The sequence below is a fragment of the Sordaria macrospora genome, chromosome 1 (genome assembly GCF_033870435.1).
Source record: "Sordaria macrospora chromosome 1, complete sequence".
NCBI lineage: Eukaryota > Fungi > Ascomycota > Sordariomycetes > Sordariales > Sordariaceae > Sordaria > Sordaria macrospora.
The window spans coordinates 3,963,147-3,981,660 of NC_089371.1; the positions used below are offsets into that span (position 1 = coordinate 3,963,147).

At 52.9% G+C, this 18,514-nt stretch overlaps 5 protein-coding genes across 5 annotated transcripts; 4 read left to right on the forward strand and 1 right to left on the reverse strand.

The window, feature by feature from the left end:
- Window positions 1-2,125: 2,125 nt before the first annotated feature.
- SMAC4_02774 (uncharacterized protein) lies at window positions 2,126-5,123 on the forward strand (the record flags this gene model as incomplete). The annotated part of the gene is made up of 1 exon (XM_003348228.2): window positions 2,126-5,123. One exon carries the CDS (start codon window positions 2,126-2,128, stop codon window positions 4,523-4,525), a length of 2,400 nt encoding a protein of 799 aa, XP_003348276.1. The 3' UTR covers window positions 4,526-5,123.
- A 2,090-nt stretch (window positions 5,124-7,213) lies between these two features.
- On the forward strand, window positions 7,214-9,832 carry SMAC4_02775 (uncharacterized protein; the record flags this gene model as incomplete). Its single annotated transcript, XM_024655504.2, has 2 exons — window positions 7,214-8,059; window positions 8,123-9,832. Exons 1-2 carry the CDS (start codon window positions 7,343-7,345, stop codon window positions 9,830-9,832), a joined length of 2,427 nt encoding a protein of 808 aa, XP_024511383.1. The 5' UTR covers window positions 7,214-7,342.
- Window positions 9,833-10,672: 840 nt separating this feature from the next.
- Window positions 10,673-12,778, forward strand: SMAC4_02776 (uncharacterized protein; the record flags this gene model as incomplete). Its single annotated transcript, XM_066089839.1, has 1 exon — window positions 10,673-12,778. The coding sequence occupies one exon, from the start codon at window positions 10,673-10,675 to the stop codon at window positions 12,776-12,778; it is 2,106 nt and encodes a 701-aa protein (XP_065945667.1).
- A 361-nt stretch (window positions 12,779-13,139) lies between these two features.
- Window positions 13,140-15,958, reverse strand: SMAC4_02777 (uncharacterized protein). Its single transcript, XM_003348231.2, has one exon. It carries the CDS (start codon window positions 15,870-15,872, stop codon window positions 13,239-13,241), a length of 2,634 nt encoding a protein of 877 aa, XP_003348279.1. The 5' UTR covers window positions 15,873-15,958; the 3' UTR covers window positions 13,140-13,238.
- Window positions 15,959-16,249: 291 nt separating this feature from the next.
- On the forward strand, window positions 16,250-18,377 carry SMAC4_02778 (uncharacterized protein). The gene is made up of 3 exons (XM_003348232.2): window positions 16,250-16,920; window positions 16,984-17,392; window positions 17,471-18,377. Exons 1-3 carry the CDS (start codon window positions 16,828-16,830, stop codon window positions 17,965-17,967), a joined length of 999 nt encoding a protein of 332 aa, XP_003348280.1. The 5' UTR covers window positions 16,250-16,827; the 3' UTR covers window positions 17,968-18,377.
- The last annotated feature ends 137 nt before the right edge of the window (window positions 18,378-18,514 follow it).

Sequence of the window (18,514 nt, forward strand, 5' to 3'; positions counted from 1 at the left end):
CGGTCCTGCCAAGACCGTTGGAAGGTGGAGAATTCGCCAGGGACGCACCAGGAAGGTGGTGCTCTGTGGTGTTTCATGTTCTGGCGAGGGGAAGTCGCGGACATGGGCACGAGGCAAAGGTGAAGGAGCCAAAAAGGAGCGATAGCAGCGAGTGAGGCTTCCATGTCACCAGCAGGGGCAGAAAAGGAACAGAGGCGACAAGAACCAAGAGATTATTTTTTCAGTTCTCAGACGAAGCCCAGTTGGCAATGAGGAGTTCGTCGGAATGATTGCCTGAGTTCGGCTCCGGTTTTTCTTGTCATTCTGAGCATGGGGCATGGGCGTTGACTGCGCTCGGATGCTTCTCAACCTCGCATCGACTTGCATGCTGCAGTTGGTTGCTTCGCTCTCGCATAATTCTGGAAGGAGATGCTACACCACGGTGAGAACATGGTCAAAACATCGATATATCTCACCACACTAAACCACCCGCAACGGCATGGCGATCTTGAACCAGAATTCTTTTTTTCGGAGCTCGGATCTGGATGACAGGCAGCCTATCGACGTGAATGTTTGACGAGTCCTGTTGATTTTGTTCGCTGAATGTTTGTCATTGGTCCTGATCACGACTCTTCTATGGTGTACCGGATTGCCCGTTCCAGTCACGATGGATGGAGGCCGTTCACTTGTTCCAGGGTCCTTTCGCCTCTTTTTGCACTGCATCCCCATCTCCACCTGCGAGGAAGCAGGTCCCAGACCCAGCCGCATCCCGGTCTAGCATCTGCGGAGAACATCCACAGCCCATCCTGATAATGGATCAGATATTCCAACGACAGATAGTCCGTTCTCAACACTACCTAGTCATAAAACCCATCACGCACCACTGCACACCATGCCTCTGGGCGAATACACAGAACACGCAAGCTCGCCAGTGACAGGAAGGCTGGAAATGTACCCAAGCGCAGCCGAGGTAGCAGCTGGTCTGCTCAGAGTTACCCAGAGTTGCACTGCCAATTTTTCTGTTTGCGCCTGAGCCCCTTTTCATACCACTTTGATGTACTCAACTGTTTCTGACATGTCCCGTCCAAGACCGGCTACCTCCCCCCTGGCCCTGGCGCCTATGCAATCCCAGGTACCCCACGCGAAACGATACGCGCAACGGATCAAGAGTCCCCTGCCAGGCACTGCGCCGTCCCCTGCTCGGTCCCCTGTCCGGGCCCCCCATTGGCGCCTCTGATTCGCCGACTTTCACAGAGAGCGCCATCTTTTCCCTCCCTGCCAGAGTGCCAGATGCTCCGAGTGGGCGAGTGCCTCGTCCGCACAATCTCCCCCATTCTCGTCTTGGTCCAGTCGTTCCATTGTCTCGGTCCTTTCTGTGCCGTCCTTCTCGTCGAGTCTCTACCGTCTCTCTCTCTCTCGACTCTCCGTCCGTCAGGCCTGGTCTCACTACCCTCTCTCCTGTTCTTTTCGCGTTTTTGCTGTTTGAGATCCGGTTTGTGGTGCTCGACCCGACTCCCTCCTCCTTCTCCTCCTCGAAGGAAAAGTTTGCTACGAGACCTTGCCTTGTCTCACGCTGAATGAGCCCATGAAATATCTCCTTGCATCTGCTTGTACGACGACAACAACGACGACCGACGCTAGCACAGAAGCATTAATGTGCCAGGGGCTTGCGAGTACCACCAGATTTTAGCCAGAGTGGAAACTGACCAGATTCAGTCCAAGAGTCCGCTTCATATCCCCCGATCCTGCGATACAGAGTTACAGACCCTCGTTTCTTTCCGCAACACAACCTGATCCGGCCACCTGCGAAAGGCCCTCTCTGTTTCCCCATCTTCCTTCTCGGAAACATCCCACAGGTGTTCTGTCGATCAACAATTCTCCTTTGATCCGACAAGGGCCGACCCTCTTCGACTTCCAGAACACATCATTCATTGTCCTCACTTTCTCTTTGACCAGAGACTTACTCAACATCGTCACCTGTCACTCATTTTCTTTCATCATTCTCTGCGAGCTCATCATGTCGCTATAGCCGGCACAAAAAAGATACATCAGCAAAGACACTCTTTCCTCCGACCCGACAGATTCACCCTAATATCTACATCATTCTCCCCGTTCCGTACGGGGAGATATCTGCCATAACAGCAAAATGACCCTCCCCGAGCCGGAGGTCCCGTTGACAAATGCGTGCGCCGTTGTTTTCGAAAACACGCTTTATACCTACTCGGCCGACGCGTTCCAGTCACTATCGTTAATGCCAGGCGCGAAGTGGAAGAAGTTGGACCAGGGCGAGAAGGTCACGGGCGGCGTTTGCGTAGGAGCGACAACAGGCACGGCAGCGACATCTTCACTCTTTGTCGTTGGCGGAAAGGGACAAACGGAGGGCTACCAGGGTATCCAAAAGTACTCGTACTCGACAAAGAAATGGGAGTCTATCCAGTTACCAGCCCCGGTAACACAGAATCGGTTGCTACACGGCGCCGTCTATCTTAACGCAACGGATTCCATCATTGTCTACGCTGGCAACCAGGATGGTTCAACTGGCCCATCCACGCAGACATATGCCATCGGCGCGTCGGCACCGCATTATGTTCGATCGTTCGAGGCCAACGTACCGCCTGCTATCAACCCGATTCTTTTGCCATGGTCGGACAGCGAGGCTGTCATGGTCGGCGGCAGCACCTCGAACACGCAGGTTATGCTATTTAAGCCTGAGACAGGCTGGAGGGACTCGGGAGCAACTCTTGCCGCGCCGATAGCGAAGGACACATCAGCGATCAAGGCGGCATTGGTGCGCGGCGATGATGGATCACAACACCTTTTCACCTTCGACATGACACAGTCACCCAACGTAGTGCAGCGGATATTATTGACTACTGGTCCCGAACAACCTATTCAGAACGCTGGGCCAGCAAAGAAGCGGGATGTAACAACACAGGAGGACGAACAATCGCCCAGCGGAAAGAGAGATGTGCTAAACGTGCTGACCTGGCCGCAATACAACGCGACTCTGGCGCCCACTAGTACGAGGAGTAATTATGCGATTGCACAGGATGGTAATGGGATGGTTGTGTTCGTGGGAGGAAATTCGGAGGAGCCTTTGGGCATGTTCAACGCCAAGGGCAACTCTTGGTATAATGCGACGGACATGTTGGTGGAAAAGAAGGTGAAGGTTCTCGACATCACCTCTTCGACAATCTCGGAATCATCAACAGCAACTTCCACGACTGCTTTGCAGACGACCTCTACGAGTCTGGCGACGTCAGAAGCACCGACGACACTGGTCACCGCCACGGGCACCCTCACCACAGCTTCCTCGGTTTCTCCTGTCAGTGTTGCTACTGCAGCTGTTAGCAGCAGTGCCGAGGGTCCGAAAGACTTCAGTTCCAACACCCATATTATCCTTGCTGCGGTGTTGAGTTCAATCTTTGGACTTGCCATTGTCTTGTTTGCCATCTACTTCTGTATCAAGAGGAAGGGTAAGCAGCAAGCACGCAACCAGGCAGGCCGTGCAAGGAGCGGGAGCGAAGGATCTGGAGGATCTGCGTACAACGAAAAATCTGATTACGGATTCCCTCCAGATACGAAGGGTCCCTTCCGTGGACAGGGACACCAGGCCCAAGATTCATATGGCTCCTTGTCGTCCCTGGCTATGATCGGCGGTCGTGGGAACCAGCAGAAGCCGGGCCGTTCATCGCCTGGCCATAAGCTAAGCATCAGCACCGCCTTTGGCAAGCGCAACTCGGACGACAGCACCTTCAAGGCATTCAAGAGCACCATCAGCAAGCCGATCCCCGTTTCCCAAACCATCTCCGCTGAGCCACCACAGAATCCATTCTTGGCACCACACGAACGAGAAAATAAGGAAGTCTCTTTCGCACCCACCCCAGCTCAGCCGATGCCACGGAATCCTGCAGCGGCTGCCACCGTAGACCCCGAAACTAGGCGCAGCTCCGGATGGAACCGCTACTGGTCCGGCGGCTCGGCCCTGAACGTGATCGGACTCGGCAACAACACCAACAGCGCCGTGGTCAACCAAGTCTCCCAGCGGACCACCGTGGTCTCGGACGTGAGCTCCCACTACAGCGAGCATCCTCAGCACAGAATGACTCAGGACAGCGCGACAGTGCCCCCGCTTCAGGTCTACGAGCCACGCATGTCCATCAACCGCGTCAACTCGGGCAGCCCGACCATCAGGCAACACAACCACCATGACGAAAAACTCTACGAGGGCATGAGTGGCCAGATCGAGATGCCCCGCCCCGTTAGCGGAGTCAGCTCCATCTCGGGTTACTCGAGCGGTATTCCCGCTTCGGTCCACGATACCTGGGACCCGACCGAGTTCACGAAGCCGTGGGGCGCTGATCGCGCGCCTAGCAGCGCGTATAGTGCTAGTATCTACACCACGCCTCTGGCGCCTGCCGGCGGGAGGGCGCCGTCCCAGCTTGCCCACCAGCAGTCACAACAAGGACCACCACGGCCGGGTCAGCAGCAGATAGTGCGCGATGACATTAGCTGGCTCAATTTGGGAGATCAAAATGGCCGGTGATCGGGTGTGCTTCCGTCTATCCCTTTTCTCCTGCACCAAAAAGTCTGGCCAGCTGCTTGTCTATGGTCGTTGTTCTTGTTTCTCTGTCATCATTGTTTGTTTGTCTGCTTTTCTCGTCACTCATTCTTCCGGCTGTCCCGAAGGATAAGATCACACTCATATCCTGTAATCGCGGCGGATCTCGGGTTTACCTATTTTTTCACAAATGTTTCTGTTGTTGTTCGTTTCGCCCCCTTTGAGCGCGCGCGTGCGGTGCACTGCACGTATAAAATGGTTATGAACAACACGCCTACGCCATTAACGAACGAAGAGGAGGATGGGGTGGGATAGGGAGAAAGGGGGAAAGAATTGTATTGTCTGTCTTGTTTTGATGCCTGTGTGTCTGTCGTTTCGGATACCCTGTTAGTATTTGTTGCTGTTTGTTACGGCGAAGGAAAGAAAGCGGTCTTGAGCGGATGTTGTAGTTCTAGGTCTGAGTGAGACGCAGGTGGAAGGGAAGAAAGAAAGATGGTCATGTTGTTGTCAAGTTAGTCCATGTAGGTTGATCCGGCATCATTCATCATCCCATCATCACTAAAAGTCAGTCTGGTTTTTTTCAGCGTGTTGTCTAAGCTCATGTATATTCGTTCTTCCGTCTTCTTTTCTCTTTTTCACCAAGTTGATTTTTGTTGAAATTTCTTTTTTTTTTTCCTTTTCGTCGAGCAAGCATTTTGGTAATGCATTACCTTACCATTGTCGACCCGGGTTTGGTCACATTTTCTCTTCTTCATCTTCCATGTCAGAGTAGGCGTAGCGGGCAATACTACATTTCCATACTAAAACTACTATTCAATCCACTGGAGTGAATGCAGCTTGGTGAGTCAAGGACAATAATATCGTGAGACACTGCTACGTATACTCAATCACGGCTCAAGTTGCCCGGTCTACCCCATCCCCATTCAATTCAAACTTTGGTACCTGTCTAGCAATCCTTGTGTGTCAGTCTCCCCGTTGTGTTTCGAATTACGATTGCGTAACAAGATCTCGGTTTCCTTAAGGAAAAAGACGTGGGTGGGCTGGCTGTCAGTGTTAAGCGACTCAGGTCTTCTATGCACATAGAACTGAGTCCCCTTAAAGCACATAACCCCCATCTTGCATCCCTTTATGGAACCATTGTATCCCATTTACATAGATTTCCGAGAGTTGTCACGATCCGAACTCTATGCAATTCCAGGGGTTTCTACTATATGTATGTATGTACGTGCTTCTGTGACCACCAACGAGGATCCAATGGGGTTTGAGGAGGCGCACGATGTTATGCACAATGCATCTGCTGGTGGGACCCCCACCATTCGAACATGGGACTGCGTGGAATGGTGCGGATGTGTGAATCTCCTTTGGCGGTTGTTTCTTCTGTTCCATCCAATGGTCATCTGTCCTGCGTCAAGCTGAAAGTTCAGAAACGCATCTGGCAGTTTGATGGTTTCTTTCTTTAAAGCTTCGAAGGTTCGGATGTCTTGTCTCTGTAGAATGCTTCCGATAAGGTCCAGTGCTCCGTCATATCTGGATAGGATCATGATGGACCTTTCTAGACGAATGTACCTACCGACCTTCTACCAAGCTATCTCTATTAGGCAACTAAAAGCGCAAGCGAAGAGCAACGTCAGATTTGACAGCTTCCCTTCCCACGTGCCTTCGATTCGCAAATTCGATTTCTCGTCACATTGAATAGAAAGTGGAATGGATCTGGAAGGTGTCACCTCACCTAGCTTCCTAGCCCGTGAAGCTAACAGTCGGCCCCACTTCCTAAGTAGTCCGGGAAACCGCCAGCGTTGCGGACCGACGAGCTGAGGTGGAGGAAGGAGTGCTCGTGTTGAAGCGAGGTTTATAGCAGCTGTCTCGCTATTTGTTGATTTTTGGTTTGAAAAGGGATAGTGAGTGGGAAAAGTTTGTCAGATGTCAGACGGTTCGGCGTGTTGTCCAGGCCGGGGTCCCCTCGTTTTTTACTTTTGGCTTTTGGGGGGGGGGTTTTATAGCGTCAAGTTTATCGGCTCGTGCTAGAGAGTATCCAACGAGTCGGCGGGGGCGGGCGGAGTCTAGATCGACCCTTATTCTCTGCCTTCTTTCCCCCACTGCGAGTGGAGGAGACGCTGGGACGCCCGGGCATAGACGCTGTGACAGTGGTGAAGAGTCCCACACCGGGTTACCTAATACTTCTTCTATCCAACCGACAAGAGAGCGTCGACGGATACCTACACTCAAGACTTCTCTATCCATACGCATCCATCCAAAGGGTCCCTGGGAGAGCTACCAATCATTGGCGCACATCTTTGATCATCTTCCGCCGAGTCGCGCAAACCTGATCGCAAGCGAGCCCGAAACCGTTCGTCTTCGGCAATCCATCTCGGGTCCTTGCTAGGGTACCGCCAAATTACGGAGTCACCAAGACGGGACTCACCTGGCCAAGCCTCAAACTCTTTCGAGACTATACGGCCCTTCCAAGCGGTCATCCGTCATCGCACTGTCGATCAATAAACTGCAAGGCAACTCTAGCAGCACCGGCTGAGAAATCCAAAATCTGAGCGAGATTCCTAACAGCCTGGCCTGGCTTCGACGTTTCTTACGTCGGTCGACTCTCAATTGATCACCCAGCAGCCCAGCCCCGTCTCAAAACTTACTGGCCTGCCTCCGCTACTCCAGACGAGAGGCACCCCTAGCCCCGTACCCGTTCCCGTACCCGCACCCGCACCCGTGCCGGACAGCCGGCCGTCCCCGAATAATCTTCAATCCGGACTTCACATCGAACAAGGGCCCCGGAGGGCCTAGCCGGTGGGCGTGATGGACTCCTCGTCGTGGAGTGCCCCGGACCACAGTCACAGTCACCATCAGGCCCTGCATACGGCAGCCGACGATGACTTCCACCAGTTCTTGGATATAAACAGCATTGGCGATCTCTCTGGCGCCTTGAACTTTGACTTCCACGACTTTGCGACCGATCACCATCCGGGTCACCATGCTGGCCACCATGGCGCTGACCATCTGCTCCATTCTTCGGGGGGTGAACACTTGGATACCCCCATGACCGGTACTGACATGTCCATGATCTTGTCGCCGGTAGACCACGCCATGCTCCAACATCATGCGCAGCAACAGCAGCATCAACACCAACAGCAGCAGCAGCATCAGATGCCCACCATTACGACGACTGCCCCATACCAGAATACCCCGACGACCTTGATACAGCCATCTACACCCTCGGAGGCCGTCCTCAACTCCATCGATGCTCAGATCCAGTTCCTCCAGCAGCAAAAGCTACATGCTCAACACCAGCAGTTGCAAGAGCAACAGGCCGCCTTCTTTGCTTCTCAACAGAACCACATAGTTCCTCCAACACCTCAGAGCTTGGAACTTACTGCTGGCTCTAGCCAGAATTACTATGCCCAGTCGACACCATCTGACCAGCACAACTCCGGGCGACAGCAGCAGCAACCGCAGCAACAGCAACGGCAGCAGGCCATCGACTACAGATACACAAGGATCAAAGACCAGCATGATGTAGGTCTAGAGAAGTCTGTGCTGTCCAAACGAGTAGCAGGTTTCGCTGACCAACCGTGACAGATGTCCTTCACCCCATTGGTATCACCGGCTGTCACGCCGCTGGAGACCCATTTCCCTGTCGATACGCCTTTTGCCGTTCCCGGAGCCTACTTCAGTCCCCTTACCTCGCCAGCCTTGCATGCGCAAAATGACTCTTTGGGGATTATCGACCAGAGGCTGGGCATGATGAGCGGGAACTCGCCCAGAGAGATGGAACTCGAACCACCTGCGCTCTCCCAGGCGAGCGTTAGCCCAGGCGACTTGGCTAGGAAGATGCGCAAGAACGCAGTGAAGGCCAGAGCGAAGAGCGGCGCCGGCATCAAACAGTCTCCCATCTCGAAACCCATACGCAGAAAGACGGCTACCACCCCGATGCTTAACCCCCAAGCTTTGAACCAACTGATCGAGAATGCAGCACCAAGTCAGGAACGCCAACAGCCTCCTATGCCGTTAATACAGACTTCATCTTCGTCCACAGCTGGTGTAACTGATTCTGAGAATGGATCAATCTCCCCTGAGAACCTCAATGATGTTGTCTCGCCAGTTGAGATGCCTCCGCCACCCCTTCCGAAGCCTCGCTCCGCCAAACCATCTCCTTTTCTGGCACCTCAAGCGAGTAATAGTGCTGTGCCTATTACCCTCCAGCCGGGACGACCTGGAATTGCCTCACCTGCAACACCGGCGTCACTGATGAAACTGAGCTCGCCGAGCAATCGTAACCCTTCTGCGGCAGGAACTGGGTCTCACGATCCAATGGATGCCGACCATATCGAAACCTTTGAGCTCCCGGATTCCATCAACTTCTCGTCAGTACCAAAACCCGCCCCTATAATCACCACTCTTGGAACACCGGCTCTCAATCCTCTCCAAAATGCCGCGCCGCCTCTACAAACACCAGGCCCCCCACCACCACCCTCTCCTGCGGTGGCCAAGCCTCTAGCACTTCCTTCCGCCGCTCTTCCCAGCCCGAAGCTGAAGCCCGATACCGCAAATAGCTTGAAACGGACACCCCAGCTTTTGCCCATGGGAAGACACAGCAAAAAGCGCGCGAGCGTGAGCTCGATCCAGATGTCCCCGGCCCTTCGGCCCAAGATCTCGCCCAGCATCAAGCCTCTACTACCAGGAGGATCATCAGGCGCCGAAGATGCAGCATCGCTTTTGCTCGCTACGAAATCCAACTACCAGCGAATTCTCGAGGGCAACACCGTTCCTGGCGTTTCCTATCCCAGCGAGCTTTCCACCAACCTCACATCGAAGCGGACGTCACACAAGATTGCGGAGCAAGGCAGGAGAAATAGGATCAACTCGGCGTTGCAGGAAATCGCTACACTACTTCCGAAAGCCCCCGCCACAGAGGGCAGAGAGGGGGATAACGATGGCAATAGCAGTAGCGGTGGTGGCGGTGGCAGCGGGGGTGCTGACAAGGAAGATAAAAATCAGAAGGATAAGGATAAGGCTGGTGGGGGGATACCGAACAGCAAGGCGAGCACGGTGGAGATGGCGATCGAGTACATCAAGCAGCTGCAAAAGGAGGTTACTGAGGCGAACAAGAGGGCGGAAGAGGCAGAGAGGAAGTTGGGAGAGATGAAACTGCACGGCGGTGCCGTGACGGGGTCCAGATCACCCGCTGCTGGTGATGGTAATGGCTCATGTGCTTCAAACACGGAGGCTTACCCGGTCATCAACGGGGACCGGAATGCTGAAGATGGCGGTGACGCGATGGATGAATAAGGAATGACGTGGGGATCGGTTGAAAGAGGTTCAACACACGCACACACGCACACACGCACAGGGGTTATCTTTCAACATGTGCGGCAAATGATAGGTGTACAAAGAGGCGGACGGGTGTGCAAGTGGGCAGTAAAAAGGTTGATTGTCTTTTGGGTATAATCATGCGCGTGTTTAAAATGGGCAAAATTGGTCCTGTTTTCATTATACAAGCAAGGTACGTTAACATGTCCCGTGGGTGGGTTCTGGAGATTTAATCAAAAACGAAAGCGGTTTGTGTCGGATATACCCCCCCCTAAATAGGAGTACGCAAATAGAAATAATTAGGGAGTCATGATGAGCGGGAGGATGGCACTTGACGGGAATAGGATTACACCAGATTATCGTATCTGTACTGGGGATGATGTTTGGGATTGTCCTAGAGAGATGTTTGGCTTTCTGGTAGTAGGGTGCGTGTCTGTGTCATAGCAAAGTGCTTGTCCGGTCTTGCCCATGCGGATAAGGTGAAAGTTGGATGAAGGCTCGTCATATCGTCTACCCGTTCTAAGGCCTGACCAACGCCACACTGAGAAAAGGGCTCGTGGTAAATCATATGATGTCCAGTTTTTATCGCACAGGTTGATCATCTCTGTTTGGAAAAGGAGATCGCTTCATCTATCATATGCAGCGGTAGGGGAGATGTGGGAAGATATATGAAGAAGGATTTACTTGAATCAACATTCCTCCCTACCCCATAGCGTCTTGAAAACTGAATCTTATATCCTCTTTACTCCCGTTTGAACATAACAAGCAAACCACTTCACGAACACGAGCAAGCAAGCCATTAATCCCCAAGCAGCAGCCATGGACGCACAAAAACCAGGAGTTCCTGGTTCAAAACCCCCAAGCAGAATTCCTCCCACGTCTTCCACGCCGGTTATTAACTATTCACGACCTCTTTTTGGCCATTCACCCTCCTCCAATAACAACAGCAGCAAGCGACCAACTCGAGAGGAGAAGGGGAAGGGCAAGGGCAAGGGCAACGAGGTGGTGGTTATGGAAGGTGAACGACAAGATATCTCGGGGAAGAACCAGCCCCAGCCCCAGCTTGAGTGGAGAGATGAAGATGATGGTTATGAGGAGGATGACGAGGAATGGGGAGGTGATGAAGAAGATGAGAATGACGAGAACGACGATAACGATGGTAACGCAAAGGTAGAGGAAGAGGAAGAGGAAGAAGAGAGTGACGATGAATACACTGAACTCTTCCAGGTTCTGGCAAATATAGCGAGAATGAAAGCTTTTGATGAAAGGATGAACAACAACAACGAAGGGCGGGTTGGTTCAGGTGGCGTGGTGGGTTGGTATCATGGGGTTCGGTATTTGGGTATGGGTGAGTTTTTGAAGAGGTTTGAGGAGGGTGGGGATGGTGCGGATGGGGATGGTGCGGATGGTGAGAAGTCATCTGACGAGGAAGGAAAGGAGGAGGAGGGAAAAGAAAAGAAGGAGCTGGATGATGAGCAAAAGGAAATTGGGGAGGGGAAGGAGGGAAAGAACGAGGTGGGAAACGGGGGAAGGAACGATGGGGAGGAGGAAGGAACTGGAAATCAGGAGAAGGGGAAAGCGGAGCAGGAGGGGCAGAAGGAGGAAGAGGATTACGTTCTTGTCAAAGTCCCAGGGGAAGAACCCGATTCGGATGATGAGATTTGGTGCTTGCTTGAAGATAGTGAGGAAGAGAAGGGCAGCAAGAGTGACACTGAGGGCAAGGAAGACAAAAAAAGCGAGGAGGACAAGGAGGACAGCAAGAACACTGATGACAACAAGGACAGCGCTGAGAGACACGGCGACGGCTACAGCAGTAACAGCGACAACGAAGACGACGACGATCACGGTTCTGATAATGACGAGTGGCACGACTGCCCTCTTTGCCACCCACACCTCAATAGAACAAACACCTCAACCACTACCACTCCGACTTTCCGGCCACAGTTTCGGCCAAAGTTTCGGCCGACGTTCCAGCCAACTATCTGGCAACAACGACAACCACAACTACGATCCCAACCACATCTGCAGTCACAACCACAACTCCAAGACCAAGAACAACAAATTCTCCACATAAGCCCACACGTCGACATCTTCCAAACCTCTCCCGCATCCTACACCATCCAACTCGCCATTCCCGGCTTCAAGCGGCGGGACGTCAGCATTGCTTATGATTCCAATGTGAACGTGTTGACCGTCAGCGGGGTTTTATATCGGCCTGTCTATCCTACTGAGGATTCGGATTCGAATTCGGATTCATCATCATCTTCTTCTTCTTCTCTTGATTCTGATTCCCATTCCGGTTCTGAACGCGGGACACAGACAGGTGAAGATGGACGTGGTAGTCCAAATCGCGCCTCTAGTACTGGCCAGGCTTCGAACCAGCCCTCACCAAACCAGGCCTCAGCAAATCGGGCGGCCTCATCCTCATTTCGGGAGTCAAGATCCGACTTCGAAGCAGACCTGGAGTTGTGGTTAGCTTACGAGCGCAAGTCAAGATTGGGGGTACCTCTGAGAGTGTCGGACTCATCAGACTCAAAAAACTCAATTCTATCTGAACGTGAAGGTAAGAAGGAAAAGCACGAGAAAGAAGATGACGGGGACAGGGATAAGGATGAGAATGACGACGGCTACATAATTACCACCACCACCACTGGGACTGACGCTAATATCAACCATTCTCCGGACCTGGCTGCAGAAGAGGGAAGAATTCCCATCGGAAGGTTCTCAAAGAAAATTTACTTCGTTGTCTACGCATCAACACCTTCATCACCTCTTTCGTCTACATCTGGGGAACAGAAGAAGGTCAGGCGAGTGGACTACGAGCGGCTAAAGGCGAAGTTGGAGGACGGGATCTTGACTGTTGCTGTCCCGCTTGTTGTTGATGAGGGTGAGATGGAGAACGAGAGGACGGGAAGACAGGAATAAAGTGTCTGTGAGTGAGGTGGTGCTTTGGGTGTTGGTGAATGTGGTTTCAAGTACGTCGTAAGAGAGATGGGATAGCGGTGCCCATGGAGAAGGGCTGGATGGTTAGTGTAGGAAGATTGCTGTTGATAATAGTTCTAGTGGTCAAGTAAAAGGGGTGTTTCCACGATGGAGGGATGAGAATAGGATTAAGAGAAACTTACGTCTCGCTTTGTACGTGACAGTGATGGGCATCACACTGGTAAGGCATAACGCATTAGACTACTCGAAGACACAACGTGGCCCTTGACATTTCAGAACTGTATCTCAGACGACAAAGGGGGTTTAGACTGTTTGGTTGACAAATTACTATATAATAGATATCGCTGAAGCTTCATCCCACATTCTTAAACTCCGCAGCTAAACTACCAGCCTCAAATCCTGCTATATTTCATTTCATTACATCGAGCAGACCACCCGTCTCTCACAGCCCAGCGAGCACACCCTGAATACCAGGAGTAGCGGCATCCTCTCTCTTCTGCACAAAGGCCTTGAAATCCGCCTTTTGCAACTTCTTGCCCGACCCACCACCGCCCGCTGCACCTCCGACGGCACCGTTACCACCACCTCCACCAGCACCGCTACCCGTAGACAAAAACTTGGATCGCTCGCGAAGGGCTTCGGGTCCAATAATGAACAGATAGCCAACCTCGGTAAGCAGCTCGACAATAGCTTGCACCTCCTTGGTCAAGGGCCACTCCTTCATCGTCGACACATACTTGGCGATATCCTTGGTCACCATCAAGCCACCGGTAGCGTTGACCGAGAACTTCTTGAAGTGCTCAAACAGGAGCGAGTGAACGGCCAGAGCAAGCTCTGAGCTGAACAGCTCGAGGTTGTGACCGTCGATAGCCAGCGCCGCCTGCATCGCCACCTTGGAAGCCAAGAAGGTGCAGATGGCCTGGCATGTGGGCGTCTGAAGGTCGACGAAGCCTTCGAGGTCGTTGTCGCGGGGCCGGTAATCCGTCTTTTTCTGGCCCGCCAGGATTTTGGCGACCCAGTTGACGGCCACGTCCATGGTGCTCTTGAGGACGGCGTTGGTCTTCCGCTCCGTGGCTTCGATGGCTTGCTTGGCTTGGGCCTCCATGCTGCGGCGCAAGGCCGTGTTGGACTCGGCAAGCCGGATCAGCACCGTAGTGATGAAGCGCGACATGAGGTTTGTGATGGTGACGGCCGGCTTGATGTGAGGGAGGTAGGAGAGGTCAGGTTCCGTCTTGATGCTCTCCTGCGACGTGGCCATGTCCAGGGCGGCATCGAGGGCAGTCTCAACGTAGAGGTGGCCCATGCTGGTGAGAAGGAGGTTGAGCAAGACGTTGATGTCCTTGGGGGTTTCGCTTCCTGAACCCATCTCGAGCGTTCTACGCACGCTTTCGGCCAACCAGGCAATCATGCGCTTGGCGTTCTGTACGCTCAGGCGGCCGTGTTCCTCTGAGACTTCGATCTCGTTCTTGTTGCTGCTGTTATCTTGCAGACCGGCAACCCTCAACATCATACGCTTCTGGGTGGGCGTGAGGTCCGAAGAATCAAGACGCTCCATGTAGGCGTCTTTAGCGGATGCCAAAAGCTGGGTGCCCGATTGAGTGATCGCAGCCATAAAGCCGGACGGAGCCTTCTTCCTGCGTGAATGGTACAGGGTGAACTTGAAGAGCAATGAGTTGTATAATTCCTCCAGACTCTTCCTTTCCCTGTCGATATATGAGTTTTGAAGTAAATAGGGGATGAATAATTCCTCTAGTTGCTGATCAAGCGTTTGTGATATCTGCGCCGAGCAAGGTTCTGGGTGCTCTGTGAGACCATGAGTCTTGAGATCTTCAACCAAGGCACCAATGTAGGATCTTGACGCATGCAAGGAGCGCAGGTAGGCCAGTGAAGAAATTGTTGTCGCTTTGTCCAGGAGCATTTCCAGTCGTTGCTGGATAGACTGCTGGAAGACACGCTGGATAAACTTGATGAGCACTGTCTCGTAGTATGGGAAGGCACGCTTAATGATAAAAGACTCCTCCTGCATCACGATCTTGACCTCATCAACGAGGGATTGAAGACTGGGCTCGACACCTGGTGGGTCGGAATCAGGGTCAGCCAGTTGCTCCCACATCTCGCCATCGGTCGTAACCTCGTCGGTGATGAGCTGGTCTCGGTCGATAAAGAACTGGTGCTGGTTCACAAAGGCGGCAATAACGCTGGCACCGCCGTGAAAATCGTAGAGGACCTTTGCGCATTCCATCATGTCGTCGAAGTTTTGCCGTCGGTAACTGTTGTTGAACTGCTTCAGAAGGTCTTGCTCGAGATGCTCGCAGAACTTCTCGAGAGCTTCCCTGGTGTTGTGCTTCCGCGTCGCACCCGTAGTGCCGTTGGTGATACCGTTGGCACGGAATCCACCTGTTGCCCATGACAAAGGGTCTAGTCTTTGACTGATGCGCATGAGCTGGCGAGCAATGACGGCGCAACGAACCTTGTTCTCGGCACCGCCCTGTCTCTGAATCTCCTCGAGCGAGGTAAGTTGGCCTGTCTCGGAAACCTCTGTCCAGCACTGAATCAGGAAGTTGGCGTCCTGCGCCTTCCTCCGTTTCCTATCCAGCTCCTCCAGTTTCTCTCCGATCTGGACAGCAATGTTTCCTCCGCCATCAGATCGGGCGTGTCCGTTCATGGAGCCGCTGTGTGTGCTGGGGTTGTTGAGGGTCAAGTCGAGGGCCTCGAACTGGGCCATGGACTGGTCCAGCTTCCGACCAAGGGTGTCGAGAGTCTGGTCATGTTGGATCTCTGCTCGTCGAACCTGCGATAAGAGCTCCGATTCCTTTTCTTGCAGCTCCTCGCTCAGGGCGCCCAGCTGCGACAGCGCATTCTCGAAGGTCCGGATGAGGGGCTTGGGATCAAAGGGGGTGCTCGCGCTCGCTAGGCCGGAGCGGCGGTTGGCGGGGAAGGCAGTATCGGAGAGGGAGTCGACAAAGTCGCGGACAATAAAGTCTTTGCTGGAGAAATCGTCGATGTTGAAGCTGGGGCCCTTGGGGAAGAGCCCAGGGCCGGGGGACCTCGTGCGGCCGGGTCCGCCGCGTTCCATGGCGGCGTGTGTCACCTGGCAGGCAGACCGAGAGAGCGCATCAAGTTGGGTTTGGGATTAGGGTAGGAAACGTTGCGATTATCGAGAGCCAAATTTATCGAAGTTGTATTGGTTGTCAGTGTAATCATAAGTGCATTCGCGATGCTGCTGGTGTTGTTGTATCAACCCATGCCGTGGAGTTGAAGGTATTCACAACGTCGAAGGTTGGCTGGTCACCGTCAGGCCTGGGGTTGGAGGTGTAGTGGGTGTCCAGGGGCTGTACGGGGCAGTTCCAGAGGGGTGTCGCGAGGATATCCTTCCCCTGTCGCGTACCTTTGTGGGCACGGGTTGGGGAATTGAACCCACCACGCCGACGTACATATCCATTTGTTGAATATGCCCCACTTAATTTTGGCCCAACTTCAGTCTGGTCCCTACGCTTTCATCAGCCACAGTTGCAACATTGTAAGGACAGGTTTTTGGTGGGGAGCAGAGGGGAACTTTCAGATGTTCTTTCCCGAAATAATCTGACATCAGACAGGGATCTCGTGGCCGTTCCGAGGGAAGCTGCCCAGTGGTCTTCTTGGGATGATTTCCCGCTACGACGACGGTGCTACGGTAGCTACTGGGTATGATAGCTGTAAGTAATCAGCAGTTTATGGAACCATCAGCAGCCTGCACTTCATCCGTTAGAACTTCCAACTGGCTCCATTCTTTTCTTGCCGGTCTCTTCCTTCTGTTCTCCCGTTTTCTGCGCAACTTTGACCTTCGGTGGAAAGATAGACTCTGAACCGCACTTATCATTGTCTCTTCAACGCTCCTTCTTTTTTATCGGCCGTATATCCTGCAGTTATCCCGAGACCCGCTGTCGTCCGAACATTCATCCCGTCATACCGTACAGATCGCGACAAGTCGTCCGACCGAGGTGTGACGAGGCCCATTGGAACAACCGTTGCGCGACAGCCTCCACTTCAACATGTTTAAACCACGAGAAATCGAGGCCTACCGGCGCGATGAGAAACTCGGTCACAAATTGCTTACCCCCGAAGAGAGGATTAGGCTGCTCAAGGTACGATTGCTCCCGCCCTGTGCGTCATGTTTTAAGAGAGCTGACTGCTAACCCTTTGGATAGCCCTATCTGCCTTCGCCCCCATTGCACCCCTCCGAGCAAGCCAACAAACGAGCAATGGAAAACGAACAGAGATGGGGAGTACGGCGCTTTCTAAAGAGACACTGGCACCTACTGGTCTTCACCATCGTACATGCCATATTCTCGCTCTACATCCGAATCCGCCAAGCATACCACCAATTGGGCAACAAAATCTCCTCCGTATATCGCCATCATCACCGGGCGCCCGATCTGATTTACAACGATGTCAAGGACCTCCGAAGGCTGCCAAAACACCTGAGTGTCATCTTGACCTTGGACGAGGACGCTAGGGGCGGTACCGGCTTGGCCAAGCTGATCGAGGAGGCTTCGGATATTGCTGCTTGGTGCGCTAGTGCCCGTATTCCCCAGCTATCCATTTATGAGAAGACCGGTACGTGGATCCCAACCTGGGGTGCTATCCCAACTCCAAATCTAGGAAAGAAGAGACTAATGATATTCTCCCACGTAGGAACATTGAAGGGTTATCTTCCTCGCGTCCACAGGTCCATGACACAAAAGCTTGCCGCATACTTCGGACCGAACACTCCTGGCATTGGGATTAGAGCACCTCACTGCCCTTCGATCGAGACGGCCCCAACTCTTGCCGCAAGCCGTATCGAGAATGATGGCCTCAAGCACCTCTCAGTCATGATTCTGTCAGCCGAGGATGGCCGCGACTCTATTGTTGATCTTACCAAAACCCTCGCTGATATGTCCCAGCGGGGTAAGATCTCGACTTCGGATATCACAATCGAGCTAGTCGATGCGGAGTTGAGCGAGAGTGTCATGGGCGAACCGGACCTCCTTCTGTTGTTTGGTCCCCGTGTTGAACTGGTTGGCTATCCTCCATGGCAAGTGCGCTTGACCGAGATCTCTCATGTCCAAGACAACGAGGGGGTCAATTATCAGGTCTTCTATCGGGGTCTTTTGAAGTATGCCGGCGCACAAATGCGCTGGGGAAGGTAGAACCGAGCGGTGCCAAGTCGTCAGTGGCGGGAACCCGAAGGCGATCGAGTTTATCGGGTGACGCAGTGGTTGGATTCGATTGATGGTTAACATATGCTATTTGATTATAGACTTAGGACTATGTAAGCGTACGAGCGGGGGTATTCATCAGTTCATGCCTGTTCGATGGGTGCATTGGAAGTTGTGTTTAACTGAAAATTATTATCTGCTACTCGGGTGAAGATATTCATGATTGAGCTCGGGACAGGAGAGATCTGGGAAAGGAAACCAATCACCTGGAAATGATTCACGACCCGGGCTGACTGACATCAGAAGAGACAGTATTAGAATCTCATAAGTACACTAAAGAGATCCAAAGGTCAATCCAAAAGAACAGGATTGAAATGGTCGGGCCAGCACATGTGCCTGTGTCAGCCACTCATGACGTTACGCTACGATACAGCCTTGTGCTAAAGAGCTGAGATAAGAAAATTCAGCCACATCTTAGTGGGGCTCTCAGTTTACTGTGGTTTAGCCTTGCAGTTGCCGCGTAACAAAGTTTCACATC

Excerpts from the sequence above, each read along its gene's own strand:
- SMAC4_02777 (XM_003348231.2), bottom strand. The coding sequence starts at position 15,872 with ATGGAACGCGGCGGACCCGGCCGCACGAGGTCCCCCGGCCCTGGGCTC.
- SMAC4_02778 (XM_003348232.2), top strand. The coding sequence starts at position 16,828 with ATGTTTAAACCACGAGAAATCGAGGCCTACCGGCGCGATGAGAAACTC. Across the intron at positions 16,921-16,983 it reads AGAGGATTAGGCTGCTCAAG|CCCTATCTGCCTTCGCCCCC; the intron begins GTACGATTGCTC and ends CCCTTTGGATAG. Across the intron at positions 17,393-17,470 it reads ATCCATTTATGAGAAGACCG|GAACATTGAAGGGTTATCTT; the intron begins GTACGTGGATCC and ends TCTCCCACGTAG.